The sequence below is a fragment of the Dasypus novemcinctus genome, chromosome 5, assembly GCF_030445035.2.
Source record: "Dasypus novemcinctus isolate mDasNov1 chromosome 5, mDasNov1.1.hap2, whole genome shotgun sequence".
Taxonomy (NCBI): domain Eukaryota; kingdom Metazoa; phylum Chordata; class Mammalia; order Cingulata; family Dasypodidae; genus Dasypus; species Dasypus novemcinctus.
Window position 1 is genome coordinate 22503036 of NC_080677.1, and position 22318 is coordinate 22525353.

A 22318-nucleotide genomic window follows, 5' to 3' on the forward strand; every position below is an offset into this window, starting at 1 on the left:
CCACATCAATTATTAGAAAGAACTTTCATATTTCCCATGAAGTATCTTTTGTCCAGAGAAAACATCCCCAGTTGTCTTTCCTCGTTTTCCTACAAGAAAGTGACCCTGGTTAAACGATGTAACCTTTCTGAGACTCAGTTTTCTCATCTGCAAAATGGAAAAAAATAATGGGTGGTTTTCAGGATCACTGAAAAATAGCATACATTAGTGTAGGCTGGTGTTAAAATTATTGTACTCTCCCTAGTTGTGTGTTCGTAACAAAACAACCCAACTAACAATACCAATTACAGTTAACACTCATATCCTCCTTACTAAATGCAAGGCACTTTTCTAAACACTTTTCAAGTACTCTTTTGTTTAATGCTTATAGCAGTTTGATATAGTTATGAATTCCAAAAATAGATATTGGATTACGTTTGTATTCTGATCTGTAACCTGGGCATGATCTGTAACCAAGGGGTGGGGACTCAGATAAAAGGCATGGCAAAGGACAGAGCTGAGGGTTCTTAATTTTGGAGTTTTGATGTTGGAATTTGATGCTGAAGTCTTAAGATGGAGCTCTGGGGAAAGAGACAGAGCCTGATAGTTTACACCTGATAGTTTACAGCTGACCTTGTGGAGAGAGGCAAAGCCTAGAGAGCCTCATAGTCTACAGCTGACCTTGTGGAGAAACCAGAGGAGGTGAGCCCAGAGGAACCCAGGAAGCCTGAACCCTCACAGATGTCAGCAGTCATCTTGCTCCAACATGTGGAAATAGACTTTGGTGAGGGAAGTAACTTATGCTTTATGGCCTGGTACCTGTAATCTCCTACTCCAAATAAATACCCTTTATAAAAACCAACCAATTTTTGGTATTTTGCATCAGCACTGCTTTGGCCTCCTAGTACAATGCTCACAACAATGCTATCAGCAAACTGAGGCTCAGAGTGCTTAAGCAACTTACTCAAGGTTGAACAACTAGTAAAAGAAGAAGCCAGGGTTCAAACCTGCGAACACTCTAGGATCCAAATTCACATTGAGTGGGAAATGACAATGGAGACCGTGATCTAGTGGAAAATACAGTATCACTGAAGACGGAAATTTCACCCACATTGAACAGCTAAATTAATTAGATGCCTTTCTTCCTTTTCCTTGGATTCCCATTTGGTTAATTCTTGGCAGAGTGCAAACCCTACCAGGGCACCCCTTTGCCCAAGAAACTATGGCAATGAGGGCTTGGCCCTTGCGTTTCCCATCATCCAAACTGCTCAGAGCCAGAGTGGAGAATCATCCTCACTCTAGAGAATGAGAGCAGTCAACAGTTGCCAAGCTTCTCCTCTGAGCTAAAGACTTAAGACTGGCTCCCGTTTGGATGAAAACTTAACTACTCTAGTAGAAATTGTTCTAGAAAATGCCATGGCTATTTGCTGCTGTATGCTCTGATGATGGATCAAAGTTGTCCTCTCCCTTTTGCAGACTGCTGGGGCACCATGTCATGTTGTCCTTGGGCAGCTTCCAAGTTCTTGAGTAAAGAAATCCAAATACCTATCCATGGTTCTTTGGTCCATAAGCCCTAGATTTATATCTCAGAGGGCCTGTGTGTGGCTTCCTTAGCTATCCATGCATAAAGGGGTTAAATAAAGAGATTCTGAAAAGGAGTTGAAGCTGGAATAAAGAAAAATAATAACCAAAGGGAGAAAGGAATGACAAGCTGAAAAGATTTGACCATAACAAATTGCAGAATCAAATAAATGCTTCCAGACCAAGCCTCTCATTGTTGATGGCAAATCTGCTTTTACCTTGGGTGATTGCTTTAGCTGAGGCATCAACACCACTTTGGCTTCCAACCAGGGAGTTTTATGTCCAACTCACAGTCCATTTCCAAACATTTTCTCCAACCACTTATTAGAATTGCATCCTCCATTCCAAAGTTTTAATTTTTCAGAAAATGGAGTGTGGTCCTCAAATTTTAGAAACAAAGACTTAAATATAAAATGGCCAGCAGTGAAAAAGTTACCAGGAAGAGATAGCACTTATTTTCATTTTACACTGCTTATGATTTGCCTCCTTCACTTGTCACTAAGACAAGCAAATAAATTTGGTCTTGGAGGCTCAGACTCCCCTGCTTATCAAAGGCTGGAGCATTTCCCTCTAGCCTGGCCCTTGCTTGCTGCTGCTTTGCCCTCAGCCTCCTAGGGAGGGCCAGAAAAGCAGCCAATCGCACCCAGCATTAAGGGTGGGGCTTAAAGGTCTCTGGTGTAGCACCTGCCACCGCATATTTTTATAGTTTCCTTGTCTCTATCCCTCCACTAAATATTGAGCCCCCAGAGACCTGAGCTGGATTAAAATCTAATTGCTTCCTTAAAGACATCATGTTAAGCGAAATAAGTCAGACACAAAGGGACAGATATTGTATGATTCCACTTATATGAAGTAGCCAGAATTATGCAAATTCATAGAGATGGAAAGTAGAGTACAGGTTACCAGGGGTCAGGGGGTGGAGAATGCATGGAGCAGGCATGTTAATGCATATTGGGTGTAGAGTTTCTGTCTGGGGTGATGGGAAAGATCTGGTAATGGATGTGGTGAGGGTAGGACACTATTATGAATGTGATTAAGACCACTAAATGGTATGCTTGGGAGTGGCTGAGAAGGGAAAGTTTATGTCATATATATATTTCCACAAAATTAAAAAAGAAAAAGAATAACTAAAGAGATCATGAGAATTAAATGTAATCCATGATCCTGGACTGGATCTGATAATGAAAGAGAAAATGACCAGAAGGACATTATGAAGACATATGAAAAAATTGGGATGTAGACCGTAAGCTTTATATCAATGTTAAATTTCTTAAAGTTGATATTGTATTGCCTAATGTAACATCATAAATGTTTTCTTTCTTTGTTTCCATATGTATTGATCATCTATATGTATCAGGGACTTTGCTGGGCCTTGTAGATGTTTGAACTGGGCCTTAGGGGGACACATAATTTAAAGCAGGGGAACACCACCCTCAAGTTTCAGCACTGTGAACAACACACTTTAGGCTAACAAGAGTAGTCCAGAAGGGTGCCGTCAAGAAATGTGCACTTAGGTCTAGTGTCTTATACTGACCCCCCTTATCCAATAGGAGAATTTCAGAGATTTGTCAGAATTTCCAGAAAAAACAAAAATTGTACTCAATAGGATTGGTTTTCGAACGAGCTATTCTCTAAGCAGTCTGTTAATTGTATCCATGTTTTGAAAGCGGGGATGGTAATGAGCCGTTTGGACACTGCTGCCACCCAGTCATGGTGGACGCCAGGTGCTGGCTTGAAGCACAGCCTGGGAGGCACCCACTGGACTGTATCATGACACTGGTCCTTCTGTTGACTGACCATGACGAGTTCTGGGGAGTCTCAGGAGAGGCTGGGTGGCCAGGGTGGGAGAAAAGGAGTCAGGGACACAGCTCTTTACCCACTGGCACGATGGGGTTTCGTTGTCTTTAAAATCTGCACACTGAAACCAGAGCGTCCTGACAACCAAACCCTCCAGGAGAGTGGCCTCCTTCCTCAAATCACTGCCATGTGCTCTCAGATCCCAGCTGGTCTGCTGCCCTGGCCAAGAGCCATTGTTCGCCATCCTGTGAGCCTGAGCCAGAGGCATCTGATTAGGGGCAGACCCCAGGGGCAGGGTTGCAGAGCCTGGCCACTGAGGCAGAGCGGCCACTGGCTCTGTCACCACGCTTCGCAAAGCACCTCCTGGAAAGTTCACTCCACCCAGGCTCACACTGAGAGGAACTCCTCCACGCACATGTTCTGGGAATATCGGTCATGTTGTGTGAACACCACACAGCTCCAGAGTGGAGGATGGCAGCTTCCAGGGTGATGAACAAGCAGAAGAGTCAAGAAGGGGCTTGTGTCCTGAGCATCCCCTAGGAGCAATGGCCAGCATCTCCCAGAAGACCTTCTCTTGCTCACCAGCCAACTCAAAAATCCCATTCCAGCCTCCATTTTTGCTACTTAAATACAGGAACAAAGTTCTCAGTTACATGGAGGGAGAGTTAAGATAATCTCCCCAACTCTCAGCTTCCCTACCGATCTGGATGAGGAGGGAAGTGAGAGTGAAAGACAGAGTTTTCCAATAAAACTATCTATTATTGAGCAAGGGATTATTGGGCCAGGCCCTAAATCTGTTGTCCCCACGACATCCTCAGGAGGTAGTCACTAGAATCCCCATGTTGATGTGGGATGATAAAAACAGATGTTTTGTATTTTATGTATTAAGGAAGTACATGGATACTGAAGGTCTCAGAGTATAACTTGCTCAAGGTTGCACAGCTAGTAAGCAGCAGTGGTGAGATTTGAGCATGTGACCCAATGACCTTGCTCTTTATTAAGGCTAACCGGGGAGCAGACGGAGGAGGAGTGTGGCAGAGCCAGAGTATGTGCACTGGGTAGGGGGAGCAGCTTTGGGCCACAGTACTGGAAACAAACCCTCCCTAGCTCCCAGCCCCCGCCCACAAACTACAGTATCGTCTTCCTCCCATCCCTCCCACAAACCACAACACAGTGGTCCTTGGAGGTTCCTGACTGTAGTTACTGGTAATAATTAGCTAACTCTTTATACTTGCAGCATAAGCTTGAAAGGTGTTCTTAGGTCTCTAGAAATGGTTGAAGGAGAGCTGGAGGTATTTAACTAGGAGAAGAGAAGGCAAATGAGAGCTGCAGCCTAACCTCAGATGATAATCAGCCTTTCCTGAGCTTGCCAATAATTTGCTGCACAAGACACTTAAGTTGGCCATTAAAGCCTCCTGCCATAAAGGGCTTTTGGACCCAAGTACAAGTTACTTAGGGAAATCAGAGGAGCATACGGGTTAGGAAAGCAGAGGTTCAAACTGCGACTCTGCCAGCCACTAACTGTGGAATCTTAGGCCAGTTCTTTTAAACTTTTCTGCACTTCATCTCCTCATCTGTAAAATGATCACATCTCTCAAGGCTGTTGTGATGACTAAATAGGACAATGTTTGTAAAGCACTTACCCCAGCATCTGGCACGGAATAAAGTCCCAAACAGAGGTGGTTATTAATATGTGAATTATTGTGAATAATTCTTGTGAGTTATTTTATAACAATTTTACCAGTGAATTCTTTATGACAAACTTATAGACTTTTACAATCCTAACTTTAGAAAAGACCTAGAGAGCAAGCATGGGGTACAAGTTGTAATACTGTCTACCTTTGCTTCTGCAGGCGACATGGACATTTACACTGGAGAAGGCAAGACAAATTGTCAAGAAGCCCCAGACTGTGGTAAGCAATCAGCGGGTAGACCATCAGCCTTATTCTTGGCATGGCCCCCTCTCACTGACCCCCACTCTCGCACCCCAAAACCCATGGGCTATTCTGCTTACCAGCCCACAACACGAAGCTGTTGAATTGGGAATGAAGCGCCCCCGTGTTGCCCCCGCCTTCTCTTTGCAGCAGGGTTTCTCAGCCCTGGTGGCCCCCCCATGGGGCTTAGCAGCATTCCTGGTCTCTACTCACAGATGCCAGCAGTACTACCCACACCTCCTCCCAAGGTGTGATAGCCAAAAAAGTCTCTTGATGTTGCTTAATGTCCCCTTGGGGGGCAAAATCGACCCCAGTCGAGAACTGCTCATCTCCAATAGCCCATCTTGGAGAAGGCTGTGTCTTCCTGCTTCTCCACTTCCTGGAAATGCAGCATTAGGCAAGGTGCTGGACTGTGCCGAGCCTCAGTTTCCTTGTCTATTAAGTAGGGACCTCCTTGGTTCGCTAAGGGGGGGATGAGAGAGAAAATGTGTGTAAGGCACCTGACATCATGCCCGGACTTACCAAGTGCTCAATAAATATTGGCAAAAAACGTCATCGTCACTCTCTCCTAATTTGTTCTGTTCATAATTATGGTTTTATACAATGGATAGAATGGTCAGTTCAAACAAATTATCACCCAGTCCAGTATTTGACGTAGGCCCTATTACACATCAGCCTCCACTGACCCTTAAAGAACAGCATCATCCTCGAGGCTAAAGATCCTGGCAATAAGGAAGTGTTCATCAGAGATGAGAGGGCAGAAACCTTGTCCTTGACTTCTCCTTGCTGGCCTAGCTGATCATTCATTCCAATGCGAAGCATTTAAGGTATTATTGATTTGGCAATATGGAGATAAAGGGGGGAAAAAAATCTCTCATGGGTAGGGGTTGCCAGAATTAGCAAATAAAAATCCAGGATGCCCAGTTAAATTTGAATTTCAGATAAACAACAACTAATTTTTTTAGCATAAATATATCCAGTACAACGTCTTATCTAGCAGCCCTATGTAGGAGGGTGTGTGGGTTTCGATGTCCAAGGCTGATCCATGATGGATGGCAACATGCAGGGCATTTCTAAACAATCGATCAATCACTAACGATGTCTGCATTGCCAATCACTATTTAATTCAGTGACTAATTACAGGCCAATAGTTGCCAGTGCAACTAATCTGCTTAAGTCATTGAACAAGACATTGAAACGTTGCCTGAAACTCCTGACCTCCACCTGAGGAACTCAGAGCAGAAACGTAGAATGACAAAATTCTTCTTTTATTCTTCTCAACATGAATCTAAAAGCTTATTCTCAGGGCATTGTTTACTTCACTAGCACTAACTGCCTTGGCATTAACTCAAAGGCTAATTAGGATTTTACAATTTTTCATTCTGTCAGCAGCATTGCAAGTGTAATTTGTGGGGCAGGATTCCAATATTTCCTTGCAAGAAGCCAAAAAAAAAAAAAAAAGACTGCTCAATAATTCAACAATAAAAAACTCCTCAAAAGCCTCCCCCAATTTATTTTCTCTCCTGATTAAAGCTATCAAGGAAAAAATAATCAGAAAATGCAAATCTGTGTCTCTGGAAAAAAAAATGCTCAGAGATAGCTGATTGCAATTAATTCCATTGTGATGGCTAATGAAATTGCAGACCCAGCCAGGACTCAGAAAGAAGCACATACTGAGTTGCATATCATTTCAGCACAGCCTGCTGGACTGTGAGAATTTAGGCTGAATTTTGACAGTGAAGTTATTGTCAAGGGAATCAAATGTCCCAGAGAAGATAAGGATTTCAATGAGGTCCTGAGAGACTCTTCAAAGGGCAAAGGGACTTTTCCTGGGTCTGGAAGAGCACTAAACATCTTAGGGCTTAGAATACCTGAGTTATGGAATCATTTCATTGAATTCTCACAAAATGCCCTACCAAGTAAATACAGTATTTTTGTTATCAACCCCATCCTACAGATGAAAGGACGGAGGCGCATCTAGGTTAAATAATTTGCCCACTTCACAAAGCTAGTGAGTGGGAAATCCATCATTTAATTTCAGATCTAACTCTATCCAACTTCCCATGCACTTTCCAACAAGCTAATCACTCTCAACCGGGCCTCCTCAGTGCTAAACTTCAAGGGGCACCATTCACATCATAGGCTATATGGACCCTGGACTCATGCAGGGCACAACCCGTGCAGCTATACATGATAGCCTTGACCTCAAACCTGCCTGCTCAATAGAGTCAGCTGGGGAGGCTATAAAAATCGCTGACATTCCAGGCCCACCCTACACAAACTAAATCCAGACAATCCTAATAACAGGGTTGAAAAGCACTTTGCCCTGTAGAAATTCAATTTCAGTTTGGCTGTGCACAAAAGAAGAGTGATTATTCTCCCCTTTGAACTTCCATTTACCCATCCACCCCTTCCCCATTTTTCTTTATTCAAACCCTGTTTGTTGTTCTGTTTTCATTTAAAAGCCTGTGCAGGATGCAAGCAAAAGCTGGTAAATAGATTGCCAACTGAAGATGCTGTATGACTCCGATCCCCAGGGAACGCCAAGATTTGAGACTTTCATTTTAGATGGTATTAGATGCAGCCAGATGCATATTTTAAATCCACTGCTGAGTTAATAGCAACCCACATTTTAGCTCTGTCTAGCAAGGCTCAAATTGAAAAGAAAGGGCTGGCAAACATGCAAGCAAGGATATCTGAAATGTTGCTCTGTATCCATTTCATTTCTCTTTTACAAGTAAGTTGTGAGAAGAGCTGGTCCTTCCTGTACTATGTGATGAAAAGACCAGATAGTCAGCACCTCTGTAAACAGGATGAGTTCTTGGGGGTCCCTTGGCAAGCTACATCACCTCTTGCCCACCACACAGCCCCAGTTCCCACACCATGAATGTCAAAGACAGCTGCAGCCTTCAGGCTGAATTTTGACAGTGAGCAGCTGGGCAATTATAAAATTTGATCCTATTATACCTCTTGTGTAGTAATTATAAGACTGTCCACATAATTTTTTTTCATGTATTGGTTATCATCAGTGTTAAAATCTACTTTGCCGTTAATTGTACCAAGGCTGTCAGACCAAAGTAAATATTAAAAATAATAGCTCCAACACAGTTGCAACCGGGCTTCTGACTTTGGGTCTCAGACTGTATCTCTCCTTCCAAACTGCCATCAAGCTGTGGTCTAATTTCATGCTGGTGTTTGACTTGCAATGTTCCTACAGTCCCATTCTCAAATTGGTCACCAAGTCCCTGGATCCAAGTTTCTAAACACCCCTGCCCTGCCCCCTTGCCTTATTAGTGGTTCTCAACCAAGGGGCAATTTTGCCCCCGGGGGACATTTGGCAATGTCTGGGGACATTTTTTGGTTTTCACAACTCACAGCTAGTGAGTAGGGATCAGGGATGCTGCTAACTATCCTACAATGCCGAGGGCAGCCCCCAGAACAAAGGATTGTCCAGCCCACAACGTCAATGGTGCTGAGGTTAGAAACCCTGGGATCAGCAAAGCGGACTTAGCCCAGTGGTTAGGGCGTCGGTCTACCACACGGGAGGTCCGCAGTTCAAACCCCGGGCCTCCTTGACCCATGTGGAGCTGCCCCATGTGCAGTGCTGATGTGTGCAAGGAGTGCCCTGCCACGCAGGGGTGTCCCTGCGCAGGGGAGCCCCACAGGCAAGGAGTGCGCCTGGTGAGGAGAGCCGCCCAGTGCAAAAGAAGGTGCAGCCTGTCCAGGAATGGTGCCACACACACGAAGAGCTGACACAGCAAGATGATGCACCAAAAAGAAACACAGATTCCTGGTGCCTCTGATAAGGATAGAAACAGTCACAGAAGAACACACAGTGAATGGACATAGAGAGCAGACAACTGGCAGGGGGGAAGGGGAGAGAAATAAATAAAAAATAAATCTTAAAAAAAATAAGTCTATAAAAAAAAAAACCCTGGGATCAAGCCTCAGGCTCTCTTATCTGCTCCGCCCCATTTCACCTCCTCTAGTCCATCCTCCCACCACCCCCTGAAATGGGAAATGTGATTCCTCTGCTTATCATCTTCCAGGATGCCCACTGTCCTCAGGGTACCATGTACCGCAGTTTACAATGTTCCCACGGATACCTGTGCTCCAGCCACAAGGAGGTTCTAAGATGCAAAACATCCTCTTACCTCTCTAACCCTGTGTGGGATACACCCTCTACCTGGAGCCGTGCTTCTCTGGCTTTAATGTGTACCCCAACATAGCAGGGGTCTTCTTAAAATGCAGATTCTTATTCAGTTGGGCAGGGGTGGGACCTGAGACTCTGCATTTCTAACCAGTTCCCAGATGACATCATGGTTCCTAGTATCTTGGATAGGACTCTGAGTGGCTAGGACTTAGAACAATGGTCCTCAAGCCTTCATAGGTATCAAAATGACTGGGGTGGCTTGTTCAAACACAGACTGCCAGACCCTACTCCCCGAGCATCTGATTCAGTAGATCTGGAGTAGGACATGATCACTTACATTTCTAACAAGTGTGTGGACTGCACTTTGTGTAGCAAAGCCTCAGGGCTTCTTTCTCTTCCTTCCCTCTTGCCTCATTTCTTCTTGACCTCTAGGCCTTCTACCCCTCCTTCACTGGGTTCCTAGAGAATCCTACAAATCCCTCCCCTACTGCAGATATCATGTGTGCTCAGAGCTGAGATATCCACCCATGTCCTCCACTAGACTGCAGTCTCTGAGAGGACAGACAGCCTCTGCTGTCTTCTTACAATACAGATGTGGCAACTATTCACGGTTGTTCCTCTAATCCTAAACACCTGGACAAACTTCACCACGATTCCTAAATAATTCATTCATATTCTGAAAAAATTTCCAATTCTCCTTTGCCAGGGTCAAAATATTGCCAGCGCCCATGTCTTAGTCTGCCAGAGCTGCTATGACAAATACCACATAATGGGTTGGCTCAACATCAGGATTTACCATCTCACTGTTTTGGAGGCTCAGAGTCCAACAGCAAGGCGTCAGCAAGGCCACAGCATCCTGGTGTTAGCTGGCCGCCATCCGCCGGGTTCCTTTGCTTGCACCTCCACCTCCTGTCACGTGGCAAGCTCCCTCTCCTTAGGTCTGCTTTTGTGGTTTCCGCTGACTTCTGGCTCCTGGCTAACGGCACTCAAATTTCTTCTGCTTATAAAGGACTCCATTCATACAGATAAAGGCTCATCCTGATTCGCTTGGAACAGTTTCCCAAGGTCCTATTTGCACATGAGTTCACACGCACAGGAACGCAGATTAAGATGAAGAACATGCCTTTCACTGGGGCCCATGATCCAACCTAACTGGGTCTGTAAGACAACTCACAGCAGCTTGAAGGACGGTATCCACTGTATCTTTCCCTTCACTGATTAGAGGGGCTTCTAATCTTTTCTATGGTATTGTCTTCTCTTTCTTTCATTTGAGAAAGGCATCGTGGAAATCATAGTCTTTCTAAAAGCACTGTTCAGTAAAAAGCCAGAGTTTTCAAATTAATCAAATTCATGGAGTTTCAGGGAAACCACCTGAAATCCTTTGCTCAAGCAACTTAAGGGGCTGTGTCGGCACACTCTTCTGCTCCCTTGGGTAGGGCCATCCTTCTTGCCAAGCCCTAGATTGTGTCTCTCCCTTTAAGTTGTACTTGTACTTTACCTTATAATGGGATAGAATTTTTTTTTGAAACTCCTCTTTATTTCCAAATCCTCTTTCAAAGCACTTGAATAGAACGAGGGAGAGAGAGACAGTTGTCAGAAGAGAATCGGACCCTTTTGGGAATAGGAAAGCCAGGTTGACCATAGCTGGCTGGGTGAAACATCCAGGCCAAGAAACCAGCACAAAAACAGGAGGTGGAATAAACATAGGGTGTGGGAGCAAGAATCAGTGGTAAACTTTAAAAAGTAAAACAGGACCAGATTCTGGACATGTAGAGCCAAGAAATCAAGACTATGGTGACTGTGGGAAGAGGAAGGGCCCTTAGAAGCTGGAGGACTATTCCTTGAACTAAACAACTCCTTTTTTTATTGTTTTTATTTCCAGAACTATCCCAGAAGTGGTTCCAGTATTTGTTCACTTCCATTTTTGGCCAAGATATGTCAGAAGATTAAATTGTACGTATGCCATTTCTACCTTCCTGAGCACTGGCCCATGATAACATATTTGGTTTTTACTGTTTTCTAATGACCAAAATGATGTTCAGATTTGAATGGCATCTTCCTAAAGGCGAAAGCGTTTCTTGCTTTAAACATGTCTTGCACAGAAAGTGAAAGACAAATTATCTCTGAATCAATCATTTTGGAAGTATATTGACTACCAGCATCTTTAAATCTCAAGGTTTGATTTTTACCCTGAGCTAGAATACAGACTGCCAGTAACATTTCCTTAGTGAACTTTGGCACTCATTTGCAACACACATGGAAACAGCCTCTCCTTTTTATCTAAGACACAGACAAGGTCAGAAACTGGTTGGGGCAGGGACTCTGAGCAACTTTTGTGCAAAGTACTCATGAGGCTGGGAAGGAACCATTTTTTGCATACGGCTGACCCTATTACCTAAAAAAATTGAGCTCAGATGTAATTTAAACAGAGTTCCCAATATAGAGACTGTCCAGGTTCCCAAGCCCTCCTATCTCAGTTGAGCAACCCATACTCCAGCTCTGTTGGAGACTACTAGATGTCATAGCAATCGTTGTTCAAAACTGTAAGAGATCCCCCTCCCCTTCATTCCTTGGTTTCTTCTTTGTTTTTGAACATCAAATGTGCTTGAGTTGTTTTTCTTACTGGGAAGGGACCGGCCAGGTCTGGGGTGGGCATCTGGGGCAGCCGCAGGCTGAGGCCATGGCCCCCGCCCCACCCTGCAGACCGTTCCCATCTGTTTTATTTTTATTTTATCATTTCTGATTTTTGTACTGGGAGCCCTCGGCGAGCTTAGGTGTGCCATGAGACCCCACTCCCCACCACAGCGCTGGTGCTTCCGTGCCGGCCAAGCTCTGGAGTCACTGAGGAGTTCGACTTGGCTGAGGTGAAGACGCACTTGGTCTATACCAATCATGGAATAAACACATCTTTCTTTTGTAATGAAAGAAAAAAAATTTAAGAGAAGGGCCAGTGTCCTGAGAGAGTCATGGGACGAAAAGGCAAAAGCGCATAGGTTCAACCTTCTGCCCAGCAGCTTCTAATATGACTGTTGCTGCTGCTACCAGGTGGTATATGGATGCCCAGTAGGTGCCAGGTGAGAGGTTCCGTACATTTCCTCATTTAATTCTCACAGTGACTCCGTGAGGCAGGGATTATATTATTATTCCCATTTCACAGTCAAGGAAGCTGAGTCTTGGAGCAGTAACTTAAGGTGACAGAGGACCCAAGACGCACCCCCCAGGGGTATGTGACTGATATGTTCCTTGGGAACACCCATATTCTTGACTCCTGAGCCGACTCAGAGAACTTAATGTCTTTGGGCCTCCATTTCCCCATATCTAAAATGAAGGTATAGACTAAATTCTGGCCTCACATCAGACTCATCTGGGAAGGTTATATTGCAGATCCCAAGGCCCCAGACCTAGCAGGAGAGCAGCATATTTTTCTGAAAGTTCTCCAGGTGATCCTTGGGCACCTGGACTCCACATCTGGGCTCCTGGTGATCCAGGCCCTCCCCAACGCTCACGATCTAGCTTAAGCACCAAACAGAGGAGACCACAGAGCTAGATGGTGCTTGGACGACACAAAATAATGTTTCTCAGCCATGAGACGCTCATTGAGACCACACCATCTGCCCCCGCCCCTGTTTCTTGCTCTCCCCCAGGCGGTGCCTGTTCCTTTAGCCCACTCTAGCTCAGCCCGGAGCTCACTTTAGGGATACAGATGTAAGAAGGCCCAGAGGTGAGAGTCCAGCTGCACAGCCGGACTGAGAGACGCCTGTCCCATGTTCCACCATCCTTCATCTCATCATCTTCATGGAAGCTAAAATCCACCGAGCTGAGCACCCACAGTCTCTTGTGTAAATCTCGGGGGAGAGGAGGAGGCTATGATGCTGACCCACATTCAGAGGCTTTGAGGGGTGCAAGGGGTTAAAAAGCTTTTCCTGGTTTATCCCCCCACATCAACCCTGCAAGCCAGTCACCCAAAGTGCTGGCCCGGGTCCCAGAAGCAGCAGCCACGTCCTTCGGCATGAACACAGATGGGTGCCAGAAAGCATCGGGGCTTGGGAAGCAGAGGGGAGATGTTAGACGTGAAAGGAGAGGCTGGCAGCCAGCTCCCAGGCCCCCAGCCATTTCATGCTCCCCATTGAACTGAGACCCCCGTCCCCCTTGAAGGCGCAGGGACCGCCCCCTCCAACCTTGCTGAAAGCATCACTGCATTTGCTGTGTCAGACAGACACAGGCCAAAAGAACCCAAACAGCCAAAGTAACAACTCTTCCACTGAGCCGCCTCTGAAAAATAGACTTTAAGAGCACCTATGGCCAAGGATTTTCCTGGCCCAATTTAAATGGAGATTATTCTTTCGTGAAAAGCAAAAACTGTTTTTCCTTTGTAAAAAATCATTGTGCTTCAAGTATAATCTGAACCAGGTTACAATTTATGCAACATTTTACAGTTTACAAAGCACATGAAAACGCAGTCTATTTATCCCTCAAAACCACCTGGGAGTGAGTAACAATAATGAAAGGAAAAACTTTCAAGAACTGTTCTAAATGCATCGCATATATTGTATCATCTTCACCACCCTGTAAAGCAGATCCCATTGCCTCCCCTTTCTAAAGAGGTAAAGTAATTCACTCAATGATCCAGAGCAAGTCATGGATAAACCTGGCATTTGAACCCAGCAGACTGGTCCCAAAGAGCAGGCTTGTTGCCACCACATTGCCCCCTCGACTCTTAGTCCCACTTCTTAGATGACCAGAAGTTTCTAACACTTAAAATGCCTGACCCAACAGCACACAGTCAGCAGGTGGTGAGACAAGACCTAGAGGGCTTCTATTATGTAATCCTCTGATAAAATACCCTCCGGGAGATGCCTTTCCTTGCTCTGTCCCTATCTCTGCCTTCCCCATCCCATTGGGTCCCACACCTTCAAAATTCATTTGAGGAAAGGTCATTTCCACCCCTAGGAATTTTTCAGTTGCATGAATAGCCCTCCTCATACCCCCAGCTCACCTGGTGCCTATACCTATCACCCTTTCCTTTGATTGCTGCTTCCCTGTCAGTCTCCCACAGAAGCTTCTGGAAAGCGGGGACAACATATCTTAGTAAACTATTTATCCCCGGAAGCTGCCATAGTGCTTAGCATTAGTAGGAGTTCAATGAAGAAATGAGGGAATATTTCCCAGAAAAAAAAAGTTTAGGATAACAAAACTACTAAATTACTAGGATGGAGCGGTCAAGTTTTATTTTTGTTGTCATTTTTTTTCTATCAGAATTCACTCTAACCACACACGATGTATTTTTTATTGCAGCAATGAGGAGTCAGGGGAGTCCAGGCTTTTAATAATTGATTCTTTTTGTTTAATTTCTCTATGCGTAAACCCACATATTTATTATTTTAATAGATGCTTAGAGTATCGTATCCTCTGTTAACTGTGTTTTTAATTCATCATTATTTTATTTTCCATTTCTGCCTGCTCCTCTGCCCACCCACATGACCACAAGGGTGAAAACCTTCCAGGATTTTCTCTGTTCTCATCCTCTTAACAAAGATGTATGTAACATGCCTACATGTCTCAAATGTGAGGCAAGTACACACAGAAGCTTTAGGCGCACCTGCTTCTTCTATTGTCATAATGCCCCAGTCAGGAAATAATCTTAGGAGAATTGAACTTGAATAGTTCCATATTATATAATTACTAACACTCAGCTGCAATTACAATTACTCACTGGATCAAGCCTGCTGGCCTGACATCTAGCAATGGACACTTGTACAGCAGTAGCAGCAAGCTCACAATCCCCATACCAGCCTGCACCATAACTGGACAGAACAATGGGTGACTGAAAATCTGAAAATCTGAACACGACCCATGGACTGAATTTTGAATACCTCCAGAAACTCTCATCTGAAAATGTGATCAGAGCAGACAACTGACTCCTATAGCCCAATGCTAGGAACCATCCTTGGAATAATTATTATTGTACCTGACAATAACAGCTAATGTGTGTTGAGAACTTACTATATACTTGGCAGAGTTCTTGATGCTTTACATGTACCAACTCGTTTAGTCTTTACAATACCTTAAGAAGTAGGTACTAATACTAGCTCCATTTTACAAATGGGGAAACTGAGACACAGAAAGATTAAATGATTTGCCTAAGATCACACAGCAAGTAAGCAGTGGCCCTGAGATTCGAACCCAGAGAGCCTAATTTCGGAACCCAGAGCTATGTTATAGGGCTTCCCAGGCACTTTTTCCTCCTACTAGGATGCCCTTCACCCAATTACTTGCCTTGGAAATTCTTTCTCATCCTTTAAGATTCACCTTAAGTTCACCTCCTCTCCTCTATAGAGTTAGAAACCTTTTCCCTGTTGGTGCATGGTCCTTGAAGAGCAGGGGTTTTTTCATGGTACTGTAGTTATTTGCTGACACATCATTTTTTTCCACCCATAATTAAGCTCCTCAAGCACAGGAAATGTATCTCATATTCATACCTGGTATTCAATACAATTCCTGGCACAGAGCAGAGATTCTACAATGGCCTGTGGAAAGAAGGGAGGAAAAGGAGGGAGGGAGGGAAGAGAGAAGGAAGGTTTGTTTCAGCATATAACCAGATACCTCTAAGGATGCACAAGTTATCGAATTTAGATGCAGTTTTGGAGAAATAATTTTAGTAAAAGTCAACAACGCCTTATCCAAAACCTTGGAACCAGATGTGATTTGGGATTCAGTTTTTCGGATTATAGGAAAGCACCATGTGGTACATATACTATAATTCATACAACACCCCAAGCAAAGATCAAACCAACACATTTCGATTGTGTTGTGATCAAGCTTATGTATTGCCCTATAGGTCAGGTTTTGCTACCAACTGAATTCATTGCTGCAAAGTTGATTGAAAGAAGAAAGAAAAAACAACTCTTGGTTTCAAGAGCTGTTTAAATTTGGGGGTTGTGAATAAGGGACTGTAGCCTTTACATGATTTGCAGTTTCTGCCGCCTTGGATGAGCAATATACTCTCGCCTATCTAGAATGTATGGTTTTGGTCAGTCACTTTGAGTCCTTCAAGGACCACCTCTTATCCCTACGCTGGCAAAGCTGGGTTGACATACTAAACTGAGACCTTTCGCCCTCCACCTTTACTCAGAGTGAACTATTGGCTGCTTAGGCCCATATCACCTCTATATCTCTATTTTTCTCCTCTTTTCTCAACTGGAAAAATAAAATAGCTGCCCAAGAGGTCAAATACATACATAGGAGCAACTACCTTGTTTCTCAGGAACTGTCATCTTCAAAATGTTTTCAAAAACTTTTCTTAGTAGTTACAACTTCCATTAAATGGTTACAGGTCATTTAATGATGTGTGATATGAAGACTGAGGTGGTTGAAAAACACCCATAACTCAGAGCAGACAAGGAGCAGGATGTGTCCAGAAGTCCTGGCAGGTCACACCAGGACAGGACCTTAGTGACGCTCTCGCCCCACCCCACCCTGCATCCTCTGCACGAGTGAAAGTAGTGGGCGAGCCCCTCTGAGTCCTCTTAGAATCTCATCTGGGCCATCCTGGTCATAGGAAAGTCAACGTCTGGGGTGATAATGGTGGAGCCTTTCTCTATAGCCCACATCTGGTTTATTACTGCAACTCCAGTAGCTCCCCTTCCCACCTTCCCCCAGGGTAAACCTAGTTCTTTCAGGGTTACAGTCTCCACAGTTCCCAGGGCAGATCTGTAAGGAGGACAAGCTGAGGGACACCGCCTTGTCTTGCCCTCCTAGCCACGTCATGGGTCCCTAAGAGAGGGAGTTTGACTTCTGCTCTGCCCTGTCTTCTCAGAATACTCCTCCGTCCACTCATTCATCACAGAGTCCTTGTCTCAGTAGTTCCATCAGGGAATAGAACCATGCCAGGTATGTCACACGGAAGAGATTTAATACAGGGAGCCAGTTGTAAAAGTCTTGAAAAGGCTAAAAACGTAGAAAATGGAAGATGAGGTAAGCCAGCACCAAGTACTAAAGGAAGTGTCCCTAGGATATACTGAGGAAACAAAAGGAAGGGTGGGTGTTTTCAGAGCTCAGGCAGCCACTCGGTGCTGGGTTGCTGGGAGAACCAAAGAGGGGCCACATGCACCAGTGCAGAGCCATGGAGGAGGACGGGTGCTGCACCCACGGGTGCTGGGACAGCCCAGGAGGACCACTGTGGCCAGAGCTGGGGTCACTGAAGGGAGCATCCGGACAGAGAGAGAAAAAACAGTTTCTCCTCTCCTCTTCCTCTCTCCTCTCACCACACCAAGTCTGTCTGGCAAGGGAACCTGGCAGGTGTATTTCGCAAAATTCCCAGTCAGAGAATTACAGAGCAGAGTAACAGAGGCTACCACAGGAGGCTGATATGAGCGGCCCAATCCCTGTTAGTGTTTTTCCAAAGAGGCCTGTAACCTGGACTTCTGGTGGGTCCACCTTCGCAGAGTCAAGCTGGGCTCCGAGGAGACTCCACCCTGGCTCTGGCATGTTCATTTGCCTGAAGGCTTTCAGAACTGCCCTCGACTCAAAATTGCCCTCGACTCAAAAACCATTTAGCATAGCCTATAAATGACCATGTTGCTCTCTCTAAATTCTAGGCTCCAAGAGCAGTGTTACCCACCTTTCAGCCGTATTGCTTTGCTACATCATTAGTGATTTCAGCAGACGGAAAGCAGGGTTTGCCTATTTAGAAGCTAGGGAAATCCAGTGGTGAGGACCCAGGGGGAAATCCTCACTTATGGGTGGAAGTCGCAGCTTTGGTGAAGTTTGCCAGTTGATGATAACTAAATGCCTCAAGAGTCTCAGAGTAAATGGTTTTAAAAGAGCAAAACTTTAAGGAAACACTCCTGGGATCTCAACTTCAAATTCTCACGCCCTCAAAAACTTCAATTATTTCACCACCACCACCTGTTTGGGCCAAGGAGCGCAGAGCAAACACAGCTCTGCTGAATGGAGAACAGGGTTTGGCAAAGCTCAACCAGTAATCTTAACATAACATGCAGGTCCTGAATATAATGTTTAGAATAAGCCTCTGTCACATAAGTTCAAAACACCCATATCTGAAATTTTTTCCTTAGCTCACCAGGTATTTTGTTCTCTTTTTTCCTAGCACTATACAAAATTCTGTGCCATTCAAAGATGTAGACTCAGACAAATACAGTGTTTTTCCAGTAAGTATTATTACCAGATATTATCTACATATTGCATAGTTTTCTACACTTTACTTTAATAAGATGAGATTGAGTTTCATTTGAATACATTATTAATTTGATGAACTGCATACCATTTTATGATTTTTATGGACATTTGGCATCATAATAATATATGGACCATCAAAATGAATCTTAGGCTCAAAAAGTTTTTTTTATTTTTTTCCAGCATCCTGACTCATTTCTTTCAGATCAGTCAGGTCAAATATATAAATTCATATAATTAGCCATTTGGCTGGAGATTTTTTAATTATCAAAAACTTTTCCTTTACCCCCGTTGGGCTCTGAGAGGAAGATGGGTCACCAGCAGCTCTACCAGAGTCATCCGCAAAAATTCGGCCAGGGTTCCCGCTCTTGCTGCGTCTGCTCGAACCGACATGGTCTGATCTGGAAATACTGTCTCAATACGCGTGGCCAGTGTTTCCATCAGTACCCAAAGGATACGGGCTTCATCAAGTTGGACTAATCTTCCTTGAGTGGACTGTCCAAGACATCTTCCTGACTAAAACTATGCTAGTTCTTTGTATATAAAATAAAACTAAAAAAACTGGTAAAAAAAAGATAATCATTTGACCAGATGATTTTAGAGCCTAAAGGGATTGATGATTAATACAGGAATTTCAGGGCATTGGATGGTCCTTCTGTTTGTAGAGGGTCACATGAGACACACAACCATGAGCATACACATATACACATACAGCCAGCCTCGCACACATCCACACACACTCAAACACACAACCTGTGTACACATGTCCACACACCCAATCCACACACGTGTCCACACACACCCACTCCACACACATGCACCCACACACACCCACATATAAGCACCTACCCAGCATCCCGTCCACCTGCCACACACACTCAAATCCCTTCACCCATCCACATTCACTTCTGCAGACCCGTAAGCGCATTCCACCACCTGTTCCTGGGCCCTGCTTCTATATTCCATTTCACCTCACACGTCTCCTGTTAGTGATTTCTAGTTCCTAGACTACTGCAGATGCCAGTAGCACTCAGCCAGCTCTGACCAACCTTCACCTTGAGAAGCTCAGAGCAGATCTGAGCTCCCCGTGTGACCCTCCGTTTCAGACGCTGCGGGGTTACCACTGGCGGGGCCGAGACTGTGACGACAGAAACAAGATGGCGTACCCGGGCAGAAGGTACGTGTCTCCCTGGCTCACTGATTTTGAAAATCACCTTCTGAAGAGAAGGCAGGAGGCCTTGGGGATTCCCATTTACAGAGAGAAGGGACCTCTGGGTCCAGATTGACGTAAAGCTCAGTGAAAAAGCAACAGTCATCCGTTGGTTCAAGAAATGCTTATTGGGCGCCTATTATTTGCCAAACTCCCTGCATCGTGTCACATGGGATAGTAAACAAAACAGAGATATGCCTCCTCCCATGGAGCTTACAGTCTAGTGGGAGAAACAAGCAAGGAAACAGGTTGTTGTGGACATTTGTCCAGCCTCCTGCACTGGTTCCCCATCCAGGAGGGAACCCCCACAAAAAGCAGGGAGAGGACACATCACATTATATTCCCAGGCTGATTGATAGTCAGCCAATCACATTTCTGACTTCAAAAAATGGTTATCCCAACCTCCACCTTAGCTTTGACTACAATGCCAAAGCGGTAAATTTTCCAGATGTTTGGGCGTTTCAGAAGCACAGTTTTAATGACTTCATCGATCTAAATTAAACCGGCCACAGATTATTTCATTGTGTTCATCAACCCCAATCCACAGCAACACAGGCTATGAACTTAGTCATTCATAGAAGAGGCTGGATTTGGTCCATGGCTCCCAGCAAATATCCAAAACCAAGTTTGATGGCAAAGAGGACAAGTAAAGTCTTCTGTATGCCTCTATACCCATGAAATGTGGTGCTCTCCCTTGAAGAGCACAGTTTTCTCTCAATGACACTTCGTGTAGCACACACAAACACATGTTTGTTCATCCATTCATGAAACCAGCATTCACTGAGTGACAAGTATATGTCAAAGAACAATGTCGATGTTTTCTCTGTAGGCCAGACAGCTGGGACGCGCATCAGGATTCAAACTGTAATGGCATTTGGGTAAGCAACTAAATTCAGATTTAGCCCTGTTCTCCACCTTCCCACCCTCCCCTGAAACCCATTGCTTATTTCCTTTTATCAGATCTAAGAAGAAGATGACAACCTAAACCAGTTCTGTGTCTGCTGTTCAGAAGGCAGCTGTAAAATTCTGATCACACGTGAAGAGTGTCAAGGATGTAATAAAGCTTGAGGCTTACTTGGTTACAACCCCTTTAAACTTTGTTTAAAGTCACCCACATATAATCCTTTTATTCTATTTCGAGTGGTGTAAAACTAAATGGGGAGTGGTGTTAGCAAATTTTATAGCAACCCAAACAGCTGTTGGAACAAACCACATGCCGTCACCATTTTACTGTAGTCATCTTTTCCCATTTCATAAACCTAGACAGGGAGAGGAGAAATTACCCTGCAGTTGCCCCATTACCATACTTCCAGGCATCAGCTGCTGGTGTCTGAGTTCCCTCTGAATAATGGATTAGCAGCTTCCAGGTAGAGAAAAGAAAAGGACGGAAAAAAGACAACCAAACATCTATCCATGGACAGCAACAGTGACAGATTCAAGTTTTGTGTGGTCTTAAACTTAGGTGATTTGAGGATTTCTTGTGAAGAAAAAGAATACCAAATCACAAATATAAAATCAGATATGAAAGTAAATAATTATTTAGAAAAATAAAAGAAATCCTAATGAATGACTGGAGTCTTGGAAGTTCATGTCCCTTTCTTCTGAAAACTCATCACTGGTTTATCAGGAGTGCTTTAATATGGACACATTCCTGACTTCAACCTGGCTCCCCCTGTTCATCTAGAACACTCTATAGCTCCCATTCACTCCCAGGATCATATGATCTGCAAATGAAAGGCCCTGATGCTTAATTTGGCTTCACGGTAAGTTGCCTCTGAATAGTTGCCTCGTTAGTCCACTTGGATGAAGACGAGAAAGTTTCCATAAAGACTTCCCTCCCTTCAAGACAACTGGCAGTCCAGGCTTGACCCAGCCCCTACAGCGTGCATTCAGGTCCTGTGGCTTTGGGGATATGGAAAGCATGACAGGTGGCTGTACTCCATCCCTCCTCACCCATCCTCTCCTCAGACACACTGCCTTTTCACAGAGAGGGAGAAGATGTCTCCCCTAGACCTTAAGTCCTCAAGACCCCCAAGGCAGCTCCTGTTCTGATAAACCCAAGTTTTCTTGTGTGGGACGACAAGGGATTGCTCAGTGTATGAGGCTGTTCTTCCTTCCGTGATCCCTCACCTACCTCCGACTTGGTGAGTCACCCCCCACAAGAGGCAGTGCTAGATCAATGGAAAGCCCCCACCAACGGAGGGATGCAAGACTCAGAGCCCCTCATCAGCCACGGGAGAAAGACACATCACCTTCAGAGCTACCCCTTCCCAGGGAGGAAAACTCCCTCATGGAATCACAAAATTATAAACTCAAAGGGGGCTTTACAAGCATCTAGCTCAACATTTCCCAAACTGTGTCCCGGAATCCCACTGTTGTGAGTGATGGTGATAGATGTGAGCGGAGGGGTTCTATAGTCCAGTGACCTTCAGGAGCCTGGATCAAATAAAGCTAAAAGGTTTCTTTACT

The 22318-nt window shown here is 44.6% G+C and overlaps 1 protein-coding gene across 1 annotated transcript in view; it reads left to right on the plus strand.

The window, feature by feature from the left end:
• Positions 1–22318, plus strand: part of AOAH (acyloxyacyl hydrolase) — a 216151-nt gene that overhangs the window by 64905 nt on the left and 128928 nt on the right. Inside the window, exons 5-9 of the mRNA XM_058296776.2 lie at positions 5211–5270; positions 11327–11397; positions 18554–18614; positions 19746–19816; positions 20679–20727. Coding sequence (XP_058152759.1) covers positions 5211–5270; positions 11327–11397; positions 18554–18614; positions 19746–19816; positions 20679–20727 — 312 coding nt within the window. The remainder of the gene's footprint in view (positions 1–5210; positions 5271–11326; positions 11398–18553; positions 18615–19745; positions 19817–20678; positions 20728–22318) is intronic.